This window comes from Toxotes jaculatrix, chromosome 19 (genome assembly GCF_017976425.1).
Source record: "Toxotes jaculatrix isolate fToxJac2 chromosome 19, fToxJac2.pri, whole genome shotgun sequence".
Classification (NCBI taxonomy): domain Eukaryota; kingdom Metazoa; phylum Chordata; class Actinopteri; family Toxotidae; genus Toxotes; species Toxotes jaculatrix.
The window spans coordinates 17,256,335-17,276,197 of record NC_054412.1 but is presented as its reverse complement, the minus strand read 5'-3'; the positions used below and the strand labels follow the sequence as shown (position 1 = coordinate 17,276,197).

Here is a 19,863-nt window from a genome sequence, read left to right as displayed (position 1 = left end):
TGTGTGTGTGTTCAGTTCAACCAGAACTCAACTCACCACACACAGACACATCCAGTCTCTCTCTCTCTCTGTCTCCTTTATGTTTTCTTCTCTGTACATTTCTGACAGTTTCATAAAGAAGCAGGATCTGAGCAGAGTTTTGGACCAAGATGAAACATTTTCAACGTGCACAGACGCGTCTTTGCCTCAGTTCACCCTCCTGCATGTATTCGCTTCTTTCCACTCTAAACAGTCACAGTCTCTAAAACTCACTTCTCGTTCTGTCTGCACACAGGCATAAGGCAAGAGTTTGGATTCAGCTTTTTTTTTTTGTCCTGGATTTCAGCCCTTGCATTCAGGCATTTTTTTCCCCTATTCTTATTACATACATAGTTGCACAGGTGAAATGAAGTACTTCAATATTAAAACCAGTTTTTAAATCCAGATGTCACCATCACGTCCTGAAAATCCATCGTAAACTTGACTCGGATCATTCTGAACTTCAGTTTTTTGGGATCAGCCAGTAAGGTCAGGTCAGGTAAAGCTGAGAGGAAAATTTAAGGCAAAGATCCACACTCAGATGTTGGTTCCCTAAACTTCCAGCTAACGTTGTTCCTCTTCATGTGGAGTTTCTAATCAGGTGTGAAAACAATTTGCCTTTATAAATAGAGGTTTTAGCAGGTTAAGTTACCAGAATTTTAGAAATATGAAACTGAAAAATAATTCTGATGTCAGAAACTGAAGAGGTGCAAAATAGGTAAAAAGTAAAATCTAAAAAAAAAAAAAAAATACCCTGCTTCCACCTTCCTCAGTGCTCAACAGCACAGACTAGAGGAGAAGGCTTGTAAAGTCTCAGTGTTCAGGTCTTGTTAAGAGTCTTTTATACAAACAACTACAGGACAAGTAAAAACCAGTCCAGTTTAGTCCGTTAGTGTCGACCACATGTTGTTCTTTACTGGTTCAGTAGAGTTGGTCCAGTGAAGCTTTGTTGTCATTTTCCAGTTTGGACCATCCAGACATCAAAAACATCAGCACCACAAATTTTGTTGGTAAACTGGACAGAAGATCATGGTGGATTTCAGTTTTTGGGATCAGCTGCTGGGTCAGGTAAAGCAGAGAGAACATTTTAAGGCATCAGTCCACGCTCAGTCCCCTCGTCCGTCTCACTTCAACTGTAAACTGAAGCACCATGGTCCTGCTGCAGCTCGGAGCTCCCAAATTCAACAGGCGTGGACGTCACAGCGGCTGCTGCTCTGCGTCCTCACACATTCTTCATCTTTTCTACTTTTACTTCGACCTTTCAGTCACATCTTCTTCACCAGTGTCCAGGAGAAGGGGGATTAATGTTCAGGCTGTAGCTCCGTCCTCCTCCAGGACTCTGTGAATCCCGTTTCCAGGGACGCCGAGAACAGCTTGGGTGGCACTGCTCAGGTCCCGGATGCTGCTGTGCCGCGATTGGCTCTCCAGTCGCTGGGTGGAGCCGTGCCGTGACAGGCTGTCCAGGCGGTTGGTGCTGCAGTGCCTGGACTGTGTTTGGTCGTTGAGGCGAGGCATGCTGCCGTAGGGCAGTCGGTCATCAGCGGCTCGGAAGCTGGAGGCCGTATATCTGGGACGGAGAAGAACAGAAATCAGCTTCAGGTGTGGAATATTCTGTGGAATTATTTTTTTATTAAAAAAAGTGTGAAGTGGAAAACTGCAAACCCACCTGCCATCTCTGGAGCGGTGCAGGCTGCCGTGGTAGCTGCTCATCTTGGAGCGTGCGCTGCGAACTGAGCCAGCCCGGCTGGTACTGGCACTGGGCGGTTCATCCAGCATGGCCAGGTGGGTAGAGGAGGCGTGGGTGGAGGTGCCCTGGGTGGACGTGCCCCGTGACTTCCTCACGATGGGCGTGTTGGGGTCCCTGAGCAGCAGCTGGGCGAAGTCCGGCTCCTGGAGCACCTCTCGGCTCTCGTTGACCATCCCGCTGCAGCAGGGGAAGGAGGAGGAGAACGAGGGGGCAGAGGGGGAGGAGGAGATGGGGAGTGGAGGCAGGGAGGGCAGGGAGAGACGCAGGAGGGTGGGGAGGGAGAGGGGGAAGGTAGTGGGGTAGTGGGTGTGGTAGAAGAGGATGGAGGAGTGTGTGGAGCAGGCGGTGGGAGAGGGGGTTAATGCTCTGAGTTTGGAGGGGAGGGGAGTGAGTGCAGAGAAGGGCCTGTGTTCACCAACAAGCCGCACACGTCTACACACACACACAAACACACACTGGAGTACCACTACACTCTGCAGAGCTCAGCCACAGACACGCTGTGCTCAGACTCCAACAATGTTTCTACTCCTACAGGCCCGGCCATAAGTATGTGGACAGCTACACAGTTTTCGATCTTCAGCCTCTGAGCTTCAGCACGTTTGATTTGAAATAAAATACTGGACAGAACATTAAAGTGTAAAGTCTCAGCTTTAATCTGAGTAGGTTTATATCAGAGAGAGAAGTTAATGCAGCCTGGACTTTAAGCCCATCCTCTGAGGACTGGTACACTGAGCTGCTGTGCAGACATTCAACCAGCTGGTTCAGCATTTCCAGCAGTTTTCATTGATCTGATTTGAACAAACCACCTAACTTTGATATCTCTGATAGATGTTGGCTCTTTTGAGCCTCAGTCTAACTAGTGAGTCTCAGTGTGTATGAACTAATGTTGAAAGAACACACATTTACCAGCCAAGTGTCCAATTACTTTTGAACCATTAGAATTAAGGCTCTATGTCTATGAGCTATATGTCCCACACAGTTCTTCCAATATTAGCATAAACTCATTCAAATTAAAGCTGAGACCTGGCACTTTAATGTCATGTCCTTTATTTTGTGTCAGAATGTGCTGAAGCTCAGAGCCTGGAGAACAAACTATGTGACTGTCCAAATACTTTGGGTCAGGACAGTATTGGTTTGATATAAAAATGAAATCAAACTCATGTCCACGTCTCTACATCAGTCTGCGCTTTCAGTTTCAGAAACGCAGGCACAGTCAGAATTATTAGTAATCAAAACCACAATCTGCGTCTCACTTTGACCAAAGTGCTGATGTTGCCTCGACTGAACCCCACAAAGGACTCAGGATGTGTCTCTGGTGTCCAAGTCCTGCACTTTGTAAACTCATGATCTAAACCAGCAAACAACTCGAGGAGCTACAACAACACATCACACATTTCCACATATTCTGCTTCATAATGTCACTGGATTTAAAAGGTAAGTAGCATATTATTAGTGCAGTTAGCTTCATTTGTAGGTTGTTAATAACATAAAGATACAACTAATTATCTGTCTACATGTTGTGTTTAACATTTTATGGTGTTATTTTATGTTGCTATGAGCTGGTTAAAATGTGTCCTTCCCAGCAGAGAGGCAGATAGTAGAGATGTGCTAGAGTAAAAATCCACTCGTCTTTTTTTATCTAATTATCACTACAAAGAGATGAAATGCTTTGCTTTCTGCTTGAGTTAAAAATACCGAGACAAAACTTATGTAACAAACCTTTTAAAGATGTTTTAAAGATCGTTTGTTGCTAAAATATTTAGCATCGTATATTTAAACCAGTCCCTATAAAGCTGTGATCATCTTGAAAACACGATGTGTATGTGTGTGTGTGTGTTTAAAGCACGTACTCTTTGCGTCTCTTGCCGTGGAAGAAGCTGGCCCACTCGAAGCAGGTCTTCTTACTGCCCACCCAGAACACAGAGGGGATCCCTATGATCAGCATCATCAGGTACTTGATGAGGAACAAAGCCAGGTCAGGACGACTGGTGCTTTCCACCTACAGGACACACACACACACAGAAGATGCAGTTTAATGGTTGGGTGGTGAAGGTTTGTGTTAACTGGGACAAAACAAAGACAAAAGAGAAAGACACATAAGTCTGAGTAAGTCTGGTCCATGTGGGAGGAAGAGCTGGAGGTAGAGACAGAATAAGAGGGAGTCTGCGGCTAATTCACCCACATATGGCCTGAAGGAAGGTGTGTGTGTCATGGTGGTGTGTGGTGGCTGCAGACAATAACTTCCTGTTCCAAATCTCAGATTTTTATCTCCGTTAATGTCAAAGTAAGAATCTGCAGAATCATCCAAAAACTAAAATATAGACCATACATACACACACAGCTTCTCCGTGATTATTTCCAACCACAACCTGACACAGAAACAAAAGACCAAACTGCTGTGCTGCAGGCCATTAAACAGTCACTTCCTTTAGTCACTGACTCCTGCGTGTAAACATCAGACTGTATGAGCTACTTTAAAAGGCTCACGCCCCCGCTGACAGACTGTGTTCATTCATTTCCAGTGTCAGTCTCCTGCACATCATCACTGAGACAACGGAGCAGCCTGGCTGGAGGCGTAAACACCACAGCAGCCGACACAGTCACCCAGCTCTGACTCCTCTTACAGCCTTTCTTTTTTTTTTTTTTTTTACTCTTTGCTTGAAAAAATATGCTCACATCTCTGTTCTTTCTTTTCCAGTGATCATTCTGTCACGACGGATGGGGCCTAACAGACTGAGGGTTTGTGATTTGGAGCTGATATTCAGTAGTATTTGGGAATCTGACGTTTTCTATCCTGACTAATGTGAAATCCCAGTAATGGCTGATTATATACGGATAATCTAAGACGAAGGTTACGGCAATTTTTTGTGTATTCAGACTATACAAATTGGTCACAGTAAGAATAAAGTGATTTATTTCCAGCTGAAGCTGAAGAAAACCACAGAGTCACCACCCTGCTGCTCTCTGCCATAGCAACTACATTTCAGCTAGCACAGAAACCACAGAAATACTATCTCCTACTGTCTCCCCCACTCTCCTTTCTCCCTCTCACACACACACTCGTGCAGTCATACACAGATGTAGTCATGATGGCCTCATTATGAGTGGGCCAGGCAGAGAGCCCCGAGGCTCAGCGATGCACAGATACACTTATTATAGCACCGAGATAAGACACAGGACGACTACAACCAACATCCTCGTTACAGACTGTACGTCGCCCACATCCACACAGCAGCTTAAAGCTCCAACACCAAATTCAGTGGCCCAAACAGCTGGAAGTGGTTTTATAATAGCTGAGCCTAAAATTAGCTGTAAGACTGAAAACACAGCCTTGGTCTCTCTCTGTTCCTTCGCTCCTTGTGAGGTTTTTGTCAGTCATCAATCTGTGTGTGTCTGTGTGTGTGTGAGGAGAGGAAGGGTCGAGGATCACTCAGGAGCTGTTCAGCAGAGGAGAGGTCTGAGCCTCGGGGAAGGCTTTTAAGATAAATATAGTAAGGCACTTTGAGTCTAAGCTATCTATTGATGCATGCTATGGACTTCCACGAACAAAGCGGGGTTGGGGGTGGGACGCAAAGTTGAATCTTTGTGTGATTTTACACATCCTGTATAAGAGCCCAGCGCTCAGCTGTGCAGAAAACGCAGCTTGCGTTCAGATCTGCTGCCACTGTGACGTGGGCCGGCTTGACCCCAGCGACCCCGTCCTCTCCCAGCAGAAACACGCACTGGATTATTGTGCTGCACTGCTCTCTTACACAATGCAGTGTTTACGTGACAGATTAAGAGCAGGACTCTGCAGCACAATGCATCGGATCTTAGTCCCACTCAGTTGCTCCTGTGTTCCTTCCCTTCCATCTGTATTAACACAACAATGGCATTTCAATCATTTCTGCACATTTCAACTACTCCCAAGTAAATTAGTTTAACTGTGTCTGGTGCTGCGAAGGAATGAAACCGTAATGGTTTAAACAGTAACAGTTACGTCTAAGTGCCGCAGTGGCTGAGACTCAGATTAAGCGGTTAGAGTCAAAAAAAAAAAAAAAAAACAGACAGCAATTCAAGAGTGGATACTACTGCTACAGGATACTGAATCTCTGATGAGGTAGGACTTAGACTTATCAGGGACAATGCACAAACACGAGCACCGCTGCACACCTGCAGCACTCTTTCACTCTCAGCTCTACCCCAATAACAAAACACTCTGAACAGGGAACAGGAAAAGCGGATGTATGAAGGCAGCTGCTCACATGGGAGGTGATACCTGGCTGAAGGGAGCAGAGCACAACAGAGGAACAGAGGTGTGTGAATTATTAACAGCTCTATCAGATGAGCTCCTGCATGTGTGCAGATGCTGGAGGCGAGTGTAGCTCTGTGAAGCGACTGAAGACAAGTGTGTGTGTGTTTGAGTTTGGTCTATGTTGGATAGAGACTGTGTTTACACACTGGGACACACAATCTTTCTGAGTATCTGGTCTTTGAAATCTCTGTATGCAAACACATCTGGCAGTTATCAGCTTCCTCCAGATGTTACCTCCTGCTCTGTCTCCTAGCTTCCTTGTAAAAGTCCCCAGTTGTACATTTAATGCTAATGTACATCTGTGCAAACTGTGATGACCATCAGTGCATTAATGCATCAGCTACTCTCAGCACCTCAAAGTGATCATAACAGTGTTCATCAGGGTTTTCTGGATGATGTGAAATTACATTCACATACAGCATCACCAAAATTTAATGTTGAAAAATTACAAACATTTTCTGTTTTCTGCCCAAAGCACATTTCCTGGTACTGATGATACTGGGAAATATGATACTGGGAATTATTGACTAAGACCAGCATATGCTGCAAATGATTAATGATTTATGTTAAAATACAATGCACTGCTTCTTCAATATACCAGAGTCGAGTATATTACCTGGTAGGGGCAGGGGATGTGGTAGTCTCTACACCTCTCCTGCACCCAGGTCGTCTCCCAGACAGTCCTGTAGCTGTTCTCATAAAGGTAGCAAGCCAGAACGGTCAGCAAAGGGACCAGGTAGAGCACGGAGAACACACCGATACGAATCATGAACTTGACCAGTTTCTCCTGGTTCTCCTTCTCCAACGGGATCTCCATGCGGACTCGGTTTAGTGCTGCTATGCCCGCCAGAAGCAACGCCACGCCAACCTACGATGACACGAGAGGTGGACGAAGTTAAAGATCAAAACTGACAGGAAGTGAAATTGTAGAGAAAAACAAGATACTCTGCATATTAAAAAGACAGTTAGAAAAATATGCAGTATACTCAATAATACTTATCCTCACCACCACGTCCAGTCCCAGTGGGACCAGTAGGAACCAGCGCAGTGCCGTCAAGTTGTAGAGTCCCACAAAACAAACACCACTGACACTGTCCCCCTCAATCTTGTTCATGGCGAGCAGAGTGACGGTGAGGACACCAGGGACGCCCCAAGCACAGGCATGGAAGAGGAGAGCCTTCTTCTCTATAGCCTCACTGCCCCACTTGGGAACAGCAGCCAGGAACCAGGTGATGGTCAGAATGACCCACCAGACACTTCCGGCCATGGTGAAGAAATATAGCACCATAAAGAGAAGAGTGCAGGCCTGAGACAGAGAAAAAAAAAAGACAAGATTATTATCAGTGCAAAGACAGTAGAAAACTAGAAAAGAATACAAAGTTAAGAACAGACGTTCTGACCTTGTTATGGGAGCCTTGAGTCACCGTCGAAGCCCTAAACCTCCCAGGAATCGCTGCATTACAGGAAACTTTGTCCTCCAACAGAAACCCCAGGAAGAACACCAGGGACACCATCATGTAGCACACGGCATAAAAAATAATCGGACGCTCTGGGTAGCGGAATCGCGACACGTCGATGAGAAAAGTCAGGAAGGTGAAAAGAGTGGCAGACAGGCAGACGATGGACACCACTCCGATGAAGTAGCGGGCGAACGTCAGCTCCTCCCGTGTGAAGTACATGTTGGGACAGGGGGGTGAGCAGTCCCGAACCCCCATGAAAGAGTAGCCGAGTTCAGGGTCAATCTTGAGCTCGCGTGGACACCAGAAGCCGTAATCCCTCTGGACGGCGATGGGGGATTCGGTTGTGTCTGAGCTGGACAGGAGGTCTACAGGACGGGGGTAAGGCTCATCACAGTCTGGGAACCTGGGAGCAGAGGAGACATGATGGCGTCAGGGTTATGTCAGCTGTGAGGCCTTTAACAACAGATTACATACACTGCCAACATCATATCACTGCTAATCAGTTCCAAAGGCACATGGTAGGTTTTTAGATTAATGTGTTTTTCTACCTTCAAGGCACCTGGTGATTACAGCCCTGAGACAGAACTGTCTATCAAGTGCATAAAGGAGAAGAAATACAACCTGCAGAGATATGAAGCATGTCTGAGACAGACAATCCATTCCAGTGAGCATTTTACTGTTTTTATTTTCAAAGTCACATTATCTCAGTGCTGTCAAGTAGATGAATTCATCTTTTTTAAGTATTCTTGGGATATTTCTGTCTTTAACAGAAAAACCGTAGAAAGCTGAGAGAAAATGAGGGCGATGATATGCAGCTGTTGCCAGCCGGACTTGAACCAGCAGTGCTGCAGTTCTCGGTCAGTATCTTAAACCACCAAGACAATGTGAATACATCTATTTAATGCAAGACTCTGCCAAAGTAAAATAACCTTTTTTTTAAAACCTCACCGCTTATCTTGTTTGAAATTTCATGAGGTATTTATTGTTTGTCATTTGTGGGTTGGTATTTGTTTGTGTTGTGGGTATACATTCTATGCATATTTGTATTATATGTTAGTAAGTTGCCTGAAAAGAAGAGAACTTTACCTGTTCTGTATCCACATCTTTTCACTGTTTGTCCTCCAGGTTTCATTTGTGACAACTCATGCATGTAATATTGTTTTTGGCAAAATTGTTAAATGTTCCATTTCACTGATTACCTGGTTATAATACCTTTTATGTCTACAGAGTTTTATTTAGAGGCCACACAGTGCTTTATGGGTGAGAGTCAACTCATTCTGAATCAGATTAATGATTTTGATCTTTGGTATTCTTCTAAGCCTCTTCAGTTCTGTGTTCATGAAAATCATTTTTTTTACATGCCTGCTGTGCTGATGTTGTATTATCACTCCTCCCTCAAAAATCCTGAAAATCTGCTTAAATTACAAATGCAGCAGGATTGTTGCTGCCAAAATACATCCAGGGAAGAAGAATTATTGCTGTTGTAACAACCTGTTGCAGTCCATCTCCTCCGGCCAGCTGACACCAAACATGTCCATTAGTTTGTAGCAGTCGCTCTTGGCCTGCAGACAGAGGCGGCGGCAGGGCAGAGTCATCCGCCCGTACTCTGTACACACCGGAGCATAGAGCGCACAAAGGAACATCCTGAGCTCTGAGGAGCACTGCAGGTTCACCATGGGATGGAAGGGCTGCAGGCAGAGACAGGGAGAAAGATACAGAGACAGACTTTTAGTATAGGAGTATATCAAACACCAGGGCAGAGTAATGAGTGTCTTTTAAAATGGTTTTGGAAGATAACACTGCACTCCCAGGCCGGAGTGTTACGCCAAACCCAACACAGTGTGAGCCAAAGAGAAGCACAAAGAGATCAGTGGAGCATGTCGTCTGACACTTTCTGGAGATGAGTCCTTAAAAACAACTCTGGCCCCTTTCCTAATAATCCCCTCCACCCCAATAATTTCAAAGTCCCCTTCCTCCATGTCCTCTCTCTTCCTTCCCTCCAACCTCCAAATACAAGGAGCACTACAAGCTGGCCAACCCCCACCACTACACACACACACACACACACACTCACACTCACACAGGGCTGCTTTTGCTGCTGACAGGGTCTTTGTGTTACAGACAGGACCACGCTGTGCCTGACTGACACACTGTAGTAACGTGCAGACACTCACACATAAGCCAAAGTACCAGTGGAAGTATATTATTTACATGCTAACACACCCACATACCAACACAAATAATGGTCTCACACATATAAACTGAGCCAAGAGGCGTTGTGAGCGCAGGAAGCATCTGTGGGGCATGTTGTTAATATGCAAATAGCTAGGAGAGAGTGGGAGCACACATATGTGTGTGTTCGTGTGAATGAGTGAAAAAGCACATCCACAAATCCATGTACCAAAGAGTGCATGGTTTCATGTCTGTGTATGCATGCATTTGCATATACCTCTCAGTTGGTGTGTGTGTATTACAGAAAGGCCCTCAGCCACACCCAAGTCAGTCAGACAAACGCTACCCGCCCTCCCCCAAAATTTAAAGACAGAGGTCTGTATGACAGACAGGGACAGGGAGGGGGAGGGGAAGGGAAGGGAGGGGGAGGGGAGGGGTGAGGAGAGGACAGGCAGGGGGCAATTTGTCTGTATTTGTTAGAGGGGTGGATATTAAAGAGGACAAGTCAGTGTGGTTTAAACAAGTTAAACATTTAGTTCTGCTTCTTCAGTGTAAATTAAATGAAGATAAGCACATGAACACTGTTAACTGATCTCTGTGTAACGAAGTATATTAAGAGATTTCTCTGAAGTCTGGCCAAGGAGAAGGGAATTTAGTTCTCTGTATATGTTTCACAACCCTTTAAGAGAGAAACTGTTGCACTAATGAGGCCATTCGACCAAATTCAAAAGCTGCTACGCTCACAGAGTCAGAGGAGGAGCAGATGGGATATACGTTGTAGTTCATACAAAAACATATAAGCCTGAGTTTACACAGATCAGTGAGTCTTTGTTCTTTTCTCTCTCAGATGTAAGCATAACAAAAACTACAACACATCTGAGTCACATACCAAGAAATCCCAAGATTGGATTTATGAAAAAATTAAACATGAAAAGAATTTTTTTTAAACAACTGGCCATTTAAACAGAGCTTTATATTTGATGAAGCACATTTCATTTCTTTAATCCTACATTTAAAACACATAGTACACAGAGCATGGCTTTAGAAATGAAAAATGTCTGTAGCATCTTGTTGTTCCAGGAACATTTTTTTCTCAGAATGCAGAAATAAATCATTTTAGGGAACCAGTGATGCAGGATTCTGATCTTCTGAACTGTTTGCTACCTCAACCTCAACCAGATCTATTGCAGTGTATCCCCCAACATCTGTCTACAACACTGCTACATATCTTCCTCCTGACAGCATGTCTGCCTGCCACCCACATGTGATGTCTTTATGTAAAAAGGATTATAATGGGTGTTAGGCTTGGCCCTCGAAGCACAAAGCACCCACATCCGTGCAGCTTTTGTCATTGCCTTGTTCATATCACTTTTCTGGCAAGAGGACATTCAGCTGCTGTGGAACTGACATAAAGTAATCATGAGACAGACAGGAGGTACTCAGACTGGTTAGTCACTTCCACTGAGAGAGATCAGAGATGGGTGGGTGTTGACAGGGATTTATGATCACACACACACACACAGCCCATAATGTGAGTCTTAACCCAGCAGAGTATTCAAAATGCAGAGGATCAATTTTGGTGACTTACACGCCTGTCATAACAACGATTAATCAACTATTCGATCGTGTAATTTCTGGACAAATGGAGTCATCACGTTTCACTGGGCACCACTGTACGATGACAAAGGCACGCTCTGACACAGAATTATCTATGAAGCATAAAAACAACTGCTGAGAGTGATCTACCTTGAAACGGGTCTATTACTGCAGATGGATACCATTAAGCACACTGTGCTGTTTTATGTCTTCCAATAGTACAAGCAGCTTAACTGTACATTTTTTGGTTAGAAAGTTTTGACAACAGCAATTTAAAATAAATAAAAGTAGATATGCAAAGTGAAGTGCTAGAAAAACCTCCTTGCAGCATAAGCAGAGAGCCACTGAAGCCGAACAGGCCAAGAACACAACACCTGAAAACCTACAATGACCCAAACTTCATGAAAACAAACAGACCTCACAGACTGACAGAGCTATGGCTGGTGGGAACCTGTGAATTCACAGCCATTATAAAGGCATTCAATTGGCTTGATGCAACTATTATAATGACACAATTTACAATAATATCACCTTTTTAAATAAAATACTTTTAGACTATTATATTACAGCCACAGTCAGGCACAGCAGGGTCAAAGAGAGAGAGAGAAAGGAAACTGGAGTATGTTGTTAGTCTCTGGAGAAGTAACATACAAAAGCACACAATCGTGAAGTTCACCACACCCTGCTAGTACTGTGAAAAAGGTGCTACTGTACTGATCATCCTCCCTGTGACTCCCTTTGCGTATAGTTGCCAGTGTGCGTTCTTGTGACATCTATTACTTCATCAGTAGCGCTCTGTCAGCGCGGGTGAACCACTCGAACATGATCTAATGCAGCTAAAGCGAGCTTGCACCTCCGCTCTTCCACGCTATTTTGATTCCCGCAGGCTGCTGATATGCTCCATAGAACACAGTGTACCACACTGTACTGGGCTACAAACTGAGATGCCATGGGAAACGGTTGAATAAATATATAGGCTACAAGAAGCGATTTCTGCTAGGGAAAAAAGCTCAGCTTCTCTTCATATTTGTTCCTCCTCTTTTCATCATGCTTCCCATTTTTTCTATTTTTATACTCCTCCATCATCCCTCCCTCTCCTACCCCTCCTCCCCTTCTCTTCAGTATCTCCATTCAGCCATTTTATGACAGTCAACCCATCATGTGAGCCAGTGTGGGCAGGACTAAACTGGTGGTGGATGGGACATATGGCTGGTCGCTGCTTCACCCGCACAGTCAGCAGCCCAAACAATTCCAAACACCAACATCTTGAGGCCCTGCGGAGGTTCTCCGCTCTCCACAGGGACTGCATGTTAACGGCCACACTGGAAACAGCTGGTGAACCTCTGGTCCGATGAATGGCCAGGGGTTTGCCATGGCGCTCTCCACCCCAGAGCCAGCCATGTAAGGAGAATCAAGCGTGTAATACAAAACTCTGTCGAATGGTGTGGGCCTGGGGGGGCGGTATGCTAATGTAATTTCAGCTTCGATCCTGCTGCTACAGTCATTACGTATTCATGGGAGTTTGTTAGGGGATTTTTGATCTCTGAAAATGTAGAATAATGTGCCACTCTGGAAATAGCAGGCTCACACACAGTCAGACATGGCAGCTAAAGAAACAGTGGATTCTGGGGCCGCAAAAGAAAGCCAACAAACATCGCACGTAGGGGGGTAAATGTAGTTACAAAAGCTGGTTTGTTTTACAATTTTACAGAAGGTTTATTCAGACTTTAAAAGTAGAAACAAGAAATTTTATCTAGATTAAAAATAAATGCAGCAATAACAGTTTTATAATCCAACTATATATAACATTTGGTTCGGACTACAGATTCAGAAATTTAAGTCAGTAAAAGATCCATAATGTTTTTTTCCTCATTTTTCCTGGTCACAGTAGGAAAAGCACAAGTGTTACAAATAACATTAACCATGGCTCTGTTCTGTTCAGGTGTCCCAGTTAGTCCCGACAGTGTGACAGTGAGCCAGCATGCACAATACCAGGACCCTGAAACTGAAGCAGGTAAATGGAATTCTGCCATTATTCATTTTTTATTATTTACACCTGTACTTTTCCCACTGTGAACTGTCAACATGTCATCAGTGAAATAGGCCTCAGTCTATCTGGTGTTAAAGAGATAATTTGGCAGTGTATGGTACTAGCTCGCCATCCCCAGGTTTGTTAATTGTAGTTGTGCATTCACTTTGATGCATTCGTGCTGACGTAAATCATCTGTGATTAAATGGCAAACACCACAGGTGCTCTGAGACTGAAAACCATTGGTCTTAAATTAGAGTGATTACTGAAATCTTTCCCAAACTGAAGAGAGGAAAAAAAAAACCTAAGGAATATTATTTTTAAGTGATTATTAACATGAAGATCAATGTGGCAAGCATGCATTTGTCTTTGAAGAACTAGGTCACAGCCTTGACCTCAGTTTCACCTCCATGCAGTTTTGAGATTAAAGAGCATGTTTTGAAGCAAACCAAGATCGTTGTGATATTAATTATTAATACAGCTTAGTCCAATGAAGTGCATCCAAGTGTGGCTGTTTGTACCTTCCTAATGCTAAAGTAATTAGTTTTAAATAAAGGCTCTGAGTCAGCTGGTAAGATGCTGTGACTGATGAATCACTGACAAAAGAAGCACACCATGGCCAACTGGTCTGTGTTGATCTGTTCTCTTATAAATACCTCCCAGTCACCTCTCTTCCCATCACCCCCCTTCCTCCTTCAGCCCCCTTCCCTCCCACATTTTCTCTCCCTCTCTCCCCCCTTTATCCTCCATTCTCCTCCGCTGCCATTCCAATTCTCCAAATTTCCAAGCTCAGCACCATGGCGACAAATGATGCATCACCAGGGAGGAGGAGGAGGAAGAGGGAGGAGAGCAGGGTTCGAGGAGGTCAGGGTGCGGGGCGGAGGGGACCACCTCCCGGGAGGCAAGAAAGCCTCTGCTCCCTTTGTTAACAGCACAATTGGGACTGTTTCCTGGGCAACGGGTGAGCCCTGCGTAGGGGGAGGGGGAGGACAAAAGATATGGGTGAGGGGGGGTTGAGAGGGTGGAGGAGAGAGGGAGAGAGAGAGAGGAGGGATGGGTTGACGGAGTCAGCCGTGTCATTCACCGTGTTTGAAAGTGTTTGAAAACCTCACACTCTGAGGTCTGTAATGTCTACACACACACACACAGAAAGGTTGTTGTGGACCAGCGACTTGCTCTCTGGATGTGCTTCTCATTCACTGCACTGCCAATAAACACGGTGTTGGACATTACATAAAACAAGAGGCTCTTTTATATCCTGGGTCACGCTGGGTAGGATTTATCAGACCATGTTGTGTCTGCATGAGTGTGTGTGTGTGTGTGTGTGTGCTTAGCTGGGATACATCTTTACTAGCCAACACAATAAGCATGTTAAATGGTGTACTTTTTAGTTCACTGCAGAACGTTTTAACAGACTTGCAGCCATCACACAGCTGTATCAGCATTTTACAGAAACACACACACGCAAACACACACACACACACCTCTCCTTTACAAATCCATTCACACAGCATGGGTGGAGGATCTAGGTTATTCTAAACAGCAGATGTAACATGACACAGTTTATCTGGACCTGTTGTAAACCTGAGACAAGAGGCTGATTTAACAGCCTGAAAGGAGGAGGAAATGAGTGGAAGTGGGACTGAGCAGATTAAAAACAGACCACTGACTAGTCTTTCTGTCACTGCACACCCTTCACACAAAACAAAACGTGACAAACACCGTGAAAGCTGAAATCAAGATGACCGAGAAACAACGAGAACAGGCAGAGTAACTTGGGATTCATCTTTAATTTCATGCATTTGTGAAGAGTGAGAAACTAAAACCTTGCACTGAATTTCCCTGGGATAACAACATTCATGTGACCCTTTTTTTATTATATTGCAGCCACTAAAAATGATTTACTGGCTTGGCTTTGACTTCATGTAAACAAACCCTCTTATCAACCTGATTCAATTAACATCTTCAGTCGGCCCTGACCCTGGCTTGGCCCATCTGGCAAAGCAGTCCCTACTCTTTAGCACGACTCCAACTTTTCTGAAAACCACTTCCATCACCCAGTGTTTCCTCATCCAGATAGCACAATTTATTTTTCCTGCTAAATATCTGAGAATCATACCAAATAATAAAAAGGAGCCAATTTTCCTTTTAACAGAATGCAATGTTTTGGCTAATGCAAGATATTTACAATGGTGTCTTTTGGTCCCAGGCTAAAGAACCTGTTTCTACACTTTGTAGATGTCTTCTACTAAAAGTCCAACAAAGGACAAATTTTCCAATCTACAATAACACACACTTGATGTAATGAGCTGTTCAGATTTTTAGTATATAATTTATCATCGCTGCGGTGTGATCCTAATGCCTAATCTGTTTTGGATGCCAAGGACAGTTCATACCAGCTGAACTGATTACTGTGATGAACCCACGCTGCTTTACATTTTCATCCAGTACCTACATTGTGCATCTATCTGTAAATAAGGGGATTTTCGCCCTTTTATTTTTTTTCTTTTTGTAATGCCAGTCAAATCCGCCACGCTCCCACTTATCTTATGAGTGTGGCACAGTATCATTGTGGCACAGAAATAGCTGATTCCCAGCCCCGAGGCCTCTGTCCCACTTCAGCTGCGAGGTCATTCGACGGTCAGCGATGACTGACTGAGCAAGGATGAACACCGAAACAGAAAATTCTGTTTTTAGAAATCACCTAGTTAGTGGTGTCTCCTGTTCAGACAGCCATAGAATATTACTTTGTGAAATATACCTGGCAAAAAAACCTAAAACAAAGTTGTTCTTTTTTTTTATCCTGGTGTAAATTCAGTCTGTTACGGTGGTTTGCAACACATTGCTTTGTGCCAACCTGGTGCCAAACTTAGACATAAAGACTATAAAGTTTGCAAAAAGTGGTACAAACATTACTAGACAGTAGTTTTAGGAATCTCAAATGACAAAGAAAATGTGAAAGTCTATAACAATATAGTGATATAAACTGTGCCCATTTTCCCAAAAGACAAAAACCTTGAAAAGACCTTGAAAACAGCAAGGCATGAAAAAAGAAATCCAGAAAGACACCACTTCAGGGGGTTTAGACAAAAAGTGCAAGAATGGCAGGCGTTGGTTCTCGTCCAACTCGCAGTTTCTCCATGGTGCAAGGCATTCATCATCATTATCATAGCTATTCGGTGGAGCTAATTCCCTTTAAAATCAGCTGTCAATTCTCATTTGGCTGCCCTCAACATCTTAAAGGCTTTGAATTCTCCCATGAACTGGATCTAGGGCAAGTTATCTGGAAAACAAGAGCCAAACAGAGGCGCAGGCCCCGTTATTTAGAACCTATTTGGTGTCCATGAGTTTACCAACCAGCATTTGTGAGCTCTAAAAGAGACTTAATTGTGGATCCATGACCAATCAAAGTGAACACCGTCTAAACCAGAAGTGCTTCTCTCTGTTCACTGCAACCCACACACTGTGATGAGGCGTAAGAAGCTAACCTGGCCTCAAAACAACACTGCACTGGGTTATTAACATACTGGCAATGAGAAAATAATTCTACTGGAACCACATACACCTATCGTATCTGCACATTAAAATCCAACTTGTGTTGTCTCCATCAAAAAAATTACACTATGAAGATCGTAAACAGATATGAAAGAGCGACTAAACCCAGGAGATGAGAAAGAATATTTTGGCAATGACAAGAAAGGACACAGTGAGACTGTGAGCAGGCAGTCAAGTCAACAGAGGTGGGGGTGCTTGCATCTTTTTCAAATGAGAGTGCAGCTGTGTTGTGGTGCGATTTGATGCGATGCTGCATGCTCCCACAGCCGGGCAGGGCATGTTCAGAGGTTACATAACCCTGGATTTTCGTGCCACACAGCTCCTCCCACCCTCCATCTCTCTCTTTCACTTAGTGTGTACTCACTGCAGAGTACTGCAAAGTGGAGAAGGCACAGATGGTCGGCAGGGCTCCTCGCACATCAACATCCTCGCTGTGCCAGGCAGGGCGGGGCGCGGTCAAAGGGTAAAAGTGATAGAGGGAACGGGAGCCAATGGGAGCATGATGCTGATAATGGATAAACTGAGATAAATATAGATGGATGGAGTGATACGCGTACACACACAGATAGTTCAGTCAACAGAGCATCCAATCTAATGTTTTGGTGCAGTCTGGCCAGTAATTGCTCGATAGGTTGAGCTTCCAGAGAGATCAGCCTACATGAAGGGCGGGATTAACTTAACGAGGTGATGCATCTGCTCCATGATTATGTTTAAATGCCTAACTCGACATTTCAAAGAGGATAACACAGCCACAACAGTCAAATGCTGTGGCTGGTAATCTATAGATTATCTAAGAGGTAGAAACAATAAAATATGCACCAAACACAGGAATCTGAGCTTTAATCCACTGAAACAAAGTTTGTATCTGTGCTCCCAGAATGAGTTGACAAACTGTTGAAAAGCCTGTTATGTAAAATGGGCTTGGTGCACAACAACTGATGTGAAGAGTCACTACATGTGGTAAATCGCTCTGCCTGTCAACATGCCAGACGTGCGGACAGAAATCATTTTAGGGCAACACGCCCTGTTAAATTAGTGGAGTTTAATAATGCACTGTTCTCATGGCCCCCAGGGACAAATATTAAAACTTAATTTTCTGCTTAATGTTTTGGTAATACACTCCCAGTCCCTGGAGCTAGAGGAACCAAATTAAAGTAGGCTAGCACTTTGAAATTACCAACTCTCAGCACGTACCCAGTTAGCCGTGGTGATAGCAATCTAGGCTACTGATGTCCATGGGGCAGGCAGTGCACCAGACACACTGAACCACTTGTTCAACATGTGAGGAAGACTAATTACTTAACAATCACAATCACTAATCACTTTCACAAACCCCTGTGCCTTACTCTGTTTGGATATGTGTGTGTCTGCAGATGTCAATTTTAACTCTGTGCCGCACTTCAATAGAGAAAAGGAGTGAAGGGGACCAGGGAAACATGCACAGTAAAGGTCAGATACAGGAATGAAGTAGGAGGGAGAAAGAGAGGGAAAAACTAAAGAAAAGGTCAAATTGTTAAAAAAAGAGAGGCAAAAAGAAGAGAATTTCCCATTTGTGCTCTTAATCCACGGGTTTAAGCAGAAGGAGGCTAAAATCATACGCACCAGATATTTCAAGATGCAATCAAGATTCATGATTTGGCATTTTGCTTGAAAAATGATTGGACTATCAAAATAGTTGCCAACGAATTTCATCTTAACTGCGTGATCGACAAATTGTTTCAGATCCAGAACGGACCAGAAGAAAAAACGCTCAGAGAAGGTCAGCAGCAGGGACAGTGGAGAACAAATCCATGAGAAAGGGTCACAGATCACAAAAATACACACTATTTCACATTTAACCTTTATTATGTGAAGTAGTTTTTCAAATTTTTGGAGGAATTGGAACATCTGCAACAAGACCAGCTAGCACTTTTGAATCACACAATAAATATACTGGATGTCTTGGTAGGCAATAATATGAACACTGATCAAAACAGAGAGAAACAGCCTGTATGTTAGTGATTCTTTTTTTTTTTTTTAAGATTGCTCAAAATGTGACCAACTGGAATTTAACATATTACTTTGGACAGGTAGTAGCCAATTTTGTACAGGCCCATCAAATGTTTGTGGCACCAGTCCACAGTTTTAAGAAAAATGAATTAACAAATTGGTAATAAATAATAAAAACAAATAGGTTAAAATCCATATTTTTCAGATATTCTTCTTGTATTAGTAATCAGTTAGTGATTTTCTTTACCTCTGATAAAAGGTTTATCTGACCACAATTAGGTCAAAAAAATCTAGACATGTTTCTTATCTTTGTCTTATTTTTCTTGCAATTTTTCTAAATTTTCAACCAAACAGGTTTTAGTTTTTTTTGTACATTTGTACATTAAGTCACATTGTGTCTTCTGAATAGGTGTGGTGGATCACAAAGGTTTTCCCACCCTAACAGCATTTATTTCCTCTGTTAAAAAATCAGTATTGATTATCAGCACAAAACATCAGCATGTATGTGTACTACCCTTCACATTCAGACAAATACACTGATGCCTGAATGAAGCTTTTTACATATTTCACGTGTCAGCAGTGTACTGTACCTCCATGGCGAGAGCGGCAGTTTGCTGGTCGTAATGGTTCAGTATGTTGGGCATGAAGGTGGAGTTGTAGGGCAGCCCCTGACACATGCGCAGGGTGATGGGCTCACAGGTGAACAGACTGTGGCTCCCCGCCACGGCATCCATGGGGATGGCAACGCACACCGTCAGCATGGACACCGACAGCACCCACAGGAGATCCATGGCTGATCCGTACAGAAGGAGAGAAGGAAGACCCAAGGAACGGCTGGTTAGGACGAGGGGTTGAGCCCCGTTAGCATCTGGCTCATTCACCAAGGAGGGGAAATCGCAAGGCTTAAGGACTGTGTGGTTGTCTCGTCCACCTCTTCAGCTCACAGAGAAACAGTCTGGGTTGGGCAGCAAAATCCAACACGGCCATGCTTGAAGCTGGCTGC

At 43.9% G+C, this 19,863-nt stretch overlaps 1 protein-coding gene across 1 annotated transcript; it reads right to left on the bottom strand.

Annotated features, from left to right (window-relative positions):
* Positions 1-513: 513 nt before the first annotated feature.
* Positions 514-19,651, bottom strand: fzd3a (frizzled class receptor 3a). The gene is made up of 8 exons (XM_041064446.1): positions 19,451-19,651; positions 9,011-9,207; positions 7,460-7,922; positions 7,066-7,365; positions 6,676-6,927; positions 3,616-3,764; positions 1,685-1,942; positions 514-1,585 (listed from the first exon to the last, which is right to left on the bottom strand). The coding sequence occupies exons 1-8, from the start codon at positions 19,649-19,651 to the stop codon at positions 1,327-1,329; spliced, it is 2,079 nt and encodes a 692-aa protein (XP_040920380.1). The 3' UTR covers positions 514-1,326.
* Positions 19,652-19,863: the final 212 nt, after the last annotated feature.

Excerpts from the sequence above, each read along its gene's own strand:
- fzd3a (XM_041064446.1), bottom strand. The coding sequence starts at position 19,651 with ATGGATCTCCTGTGGGTGCTGTCGGTGTCCATGCTGACGGTGTGCGTT. Across the intron at positions 6,928-7,065 it reads CACTGGGACTGGACGTGGTG|GTTGGCGTGGCGTTGCTTCT; the intron begins GTGAGGATAAGT and ends GTGTCATCGTAG. Across the intron at positions 3,765-6,675 it reads ACATCCCCTGCCCCTACCAG|GTGGAAAGCACCAGTCGTCC; the intron begins GTAATATACTCG and ends TGTGTCCTGTAG.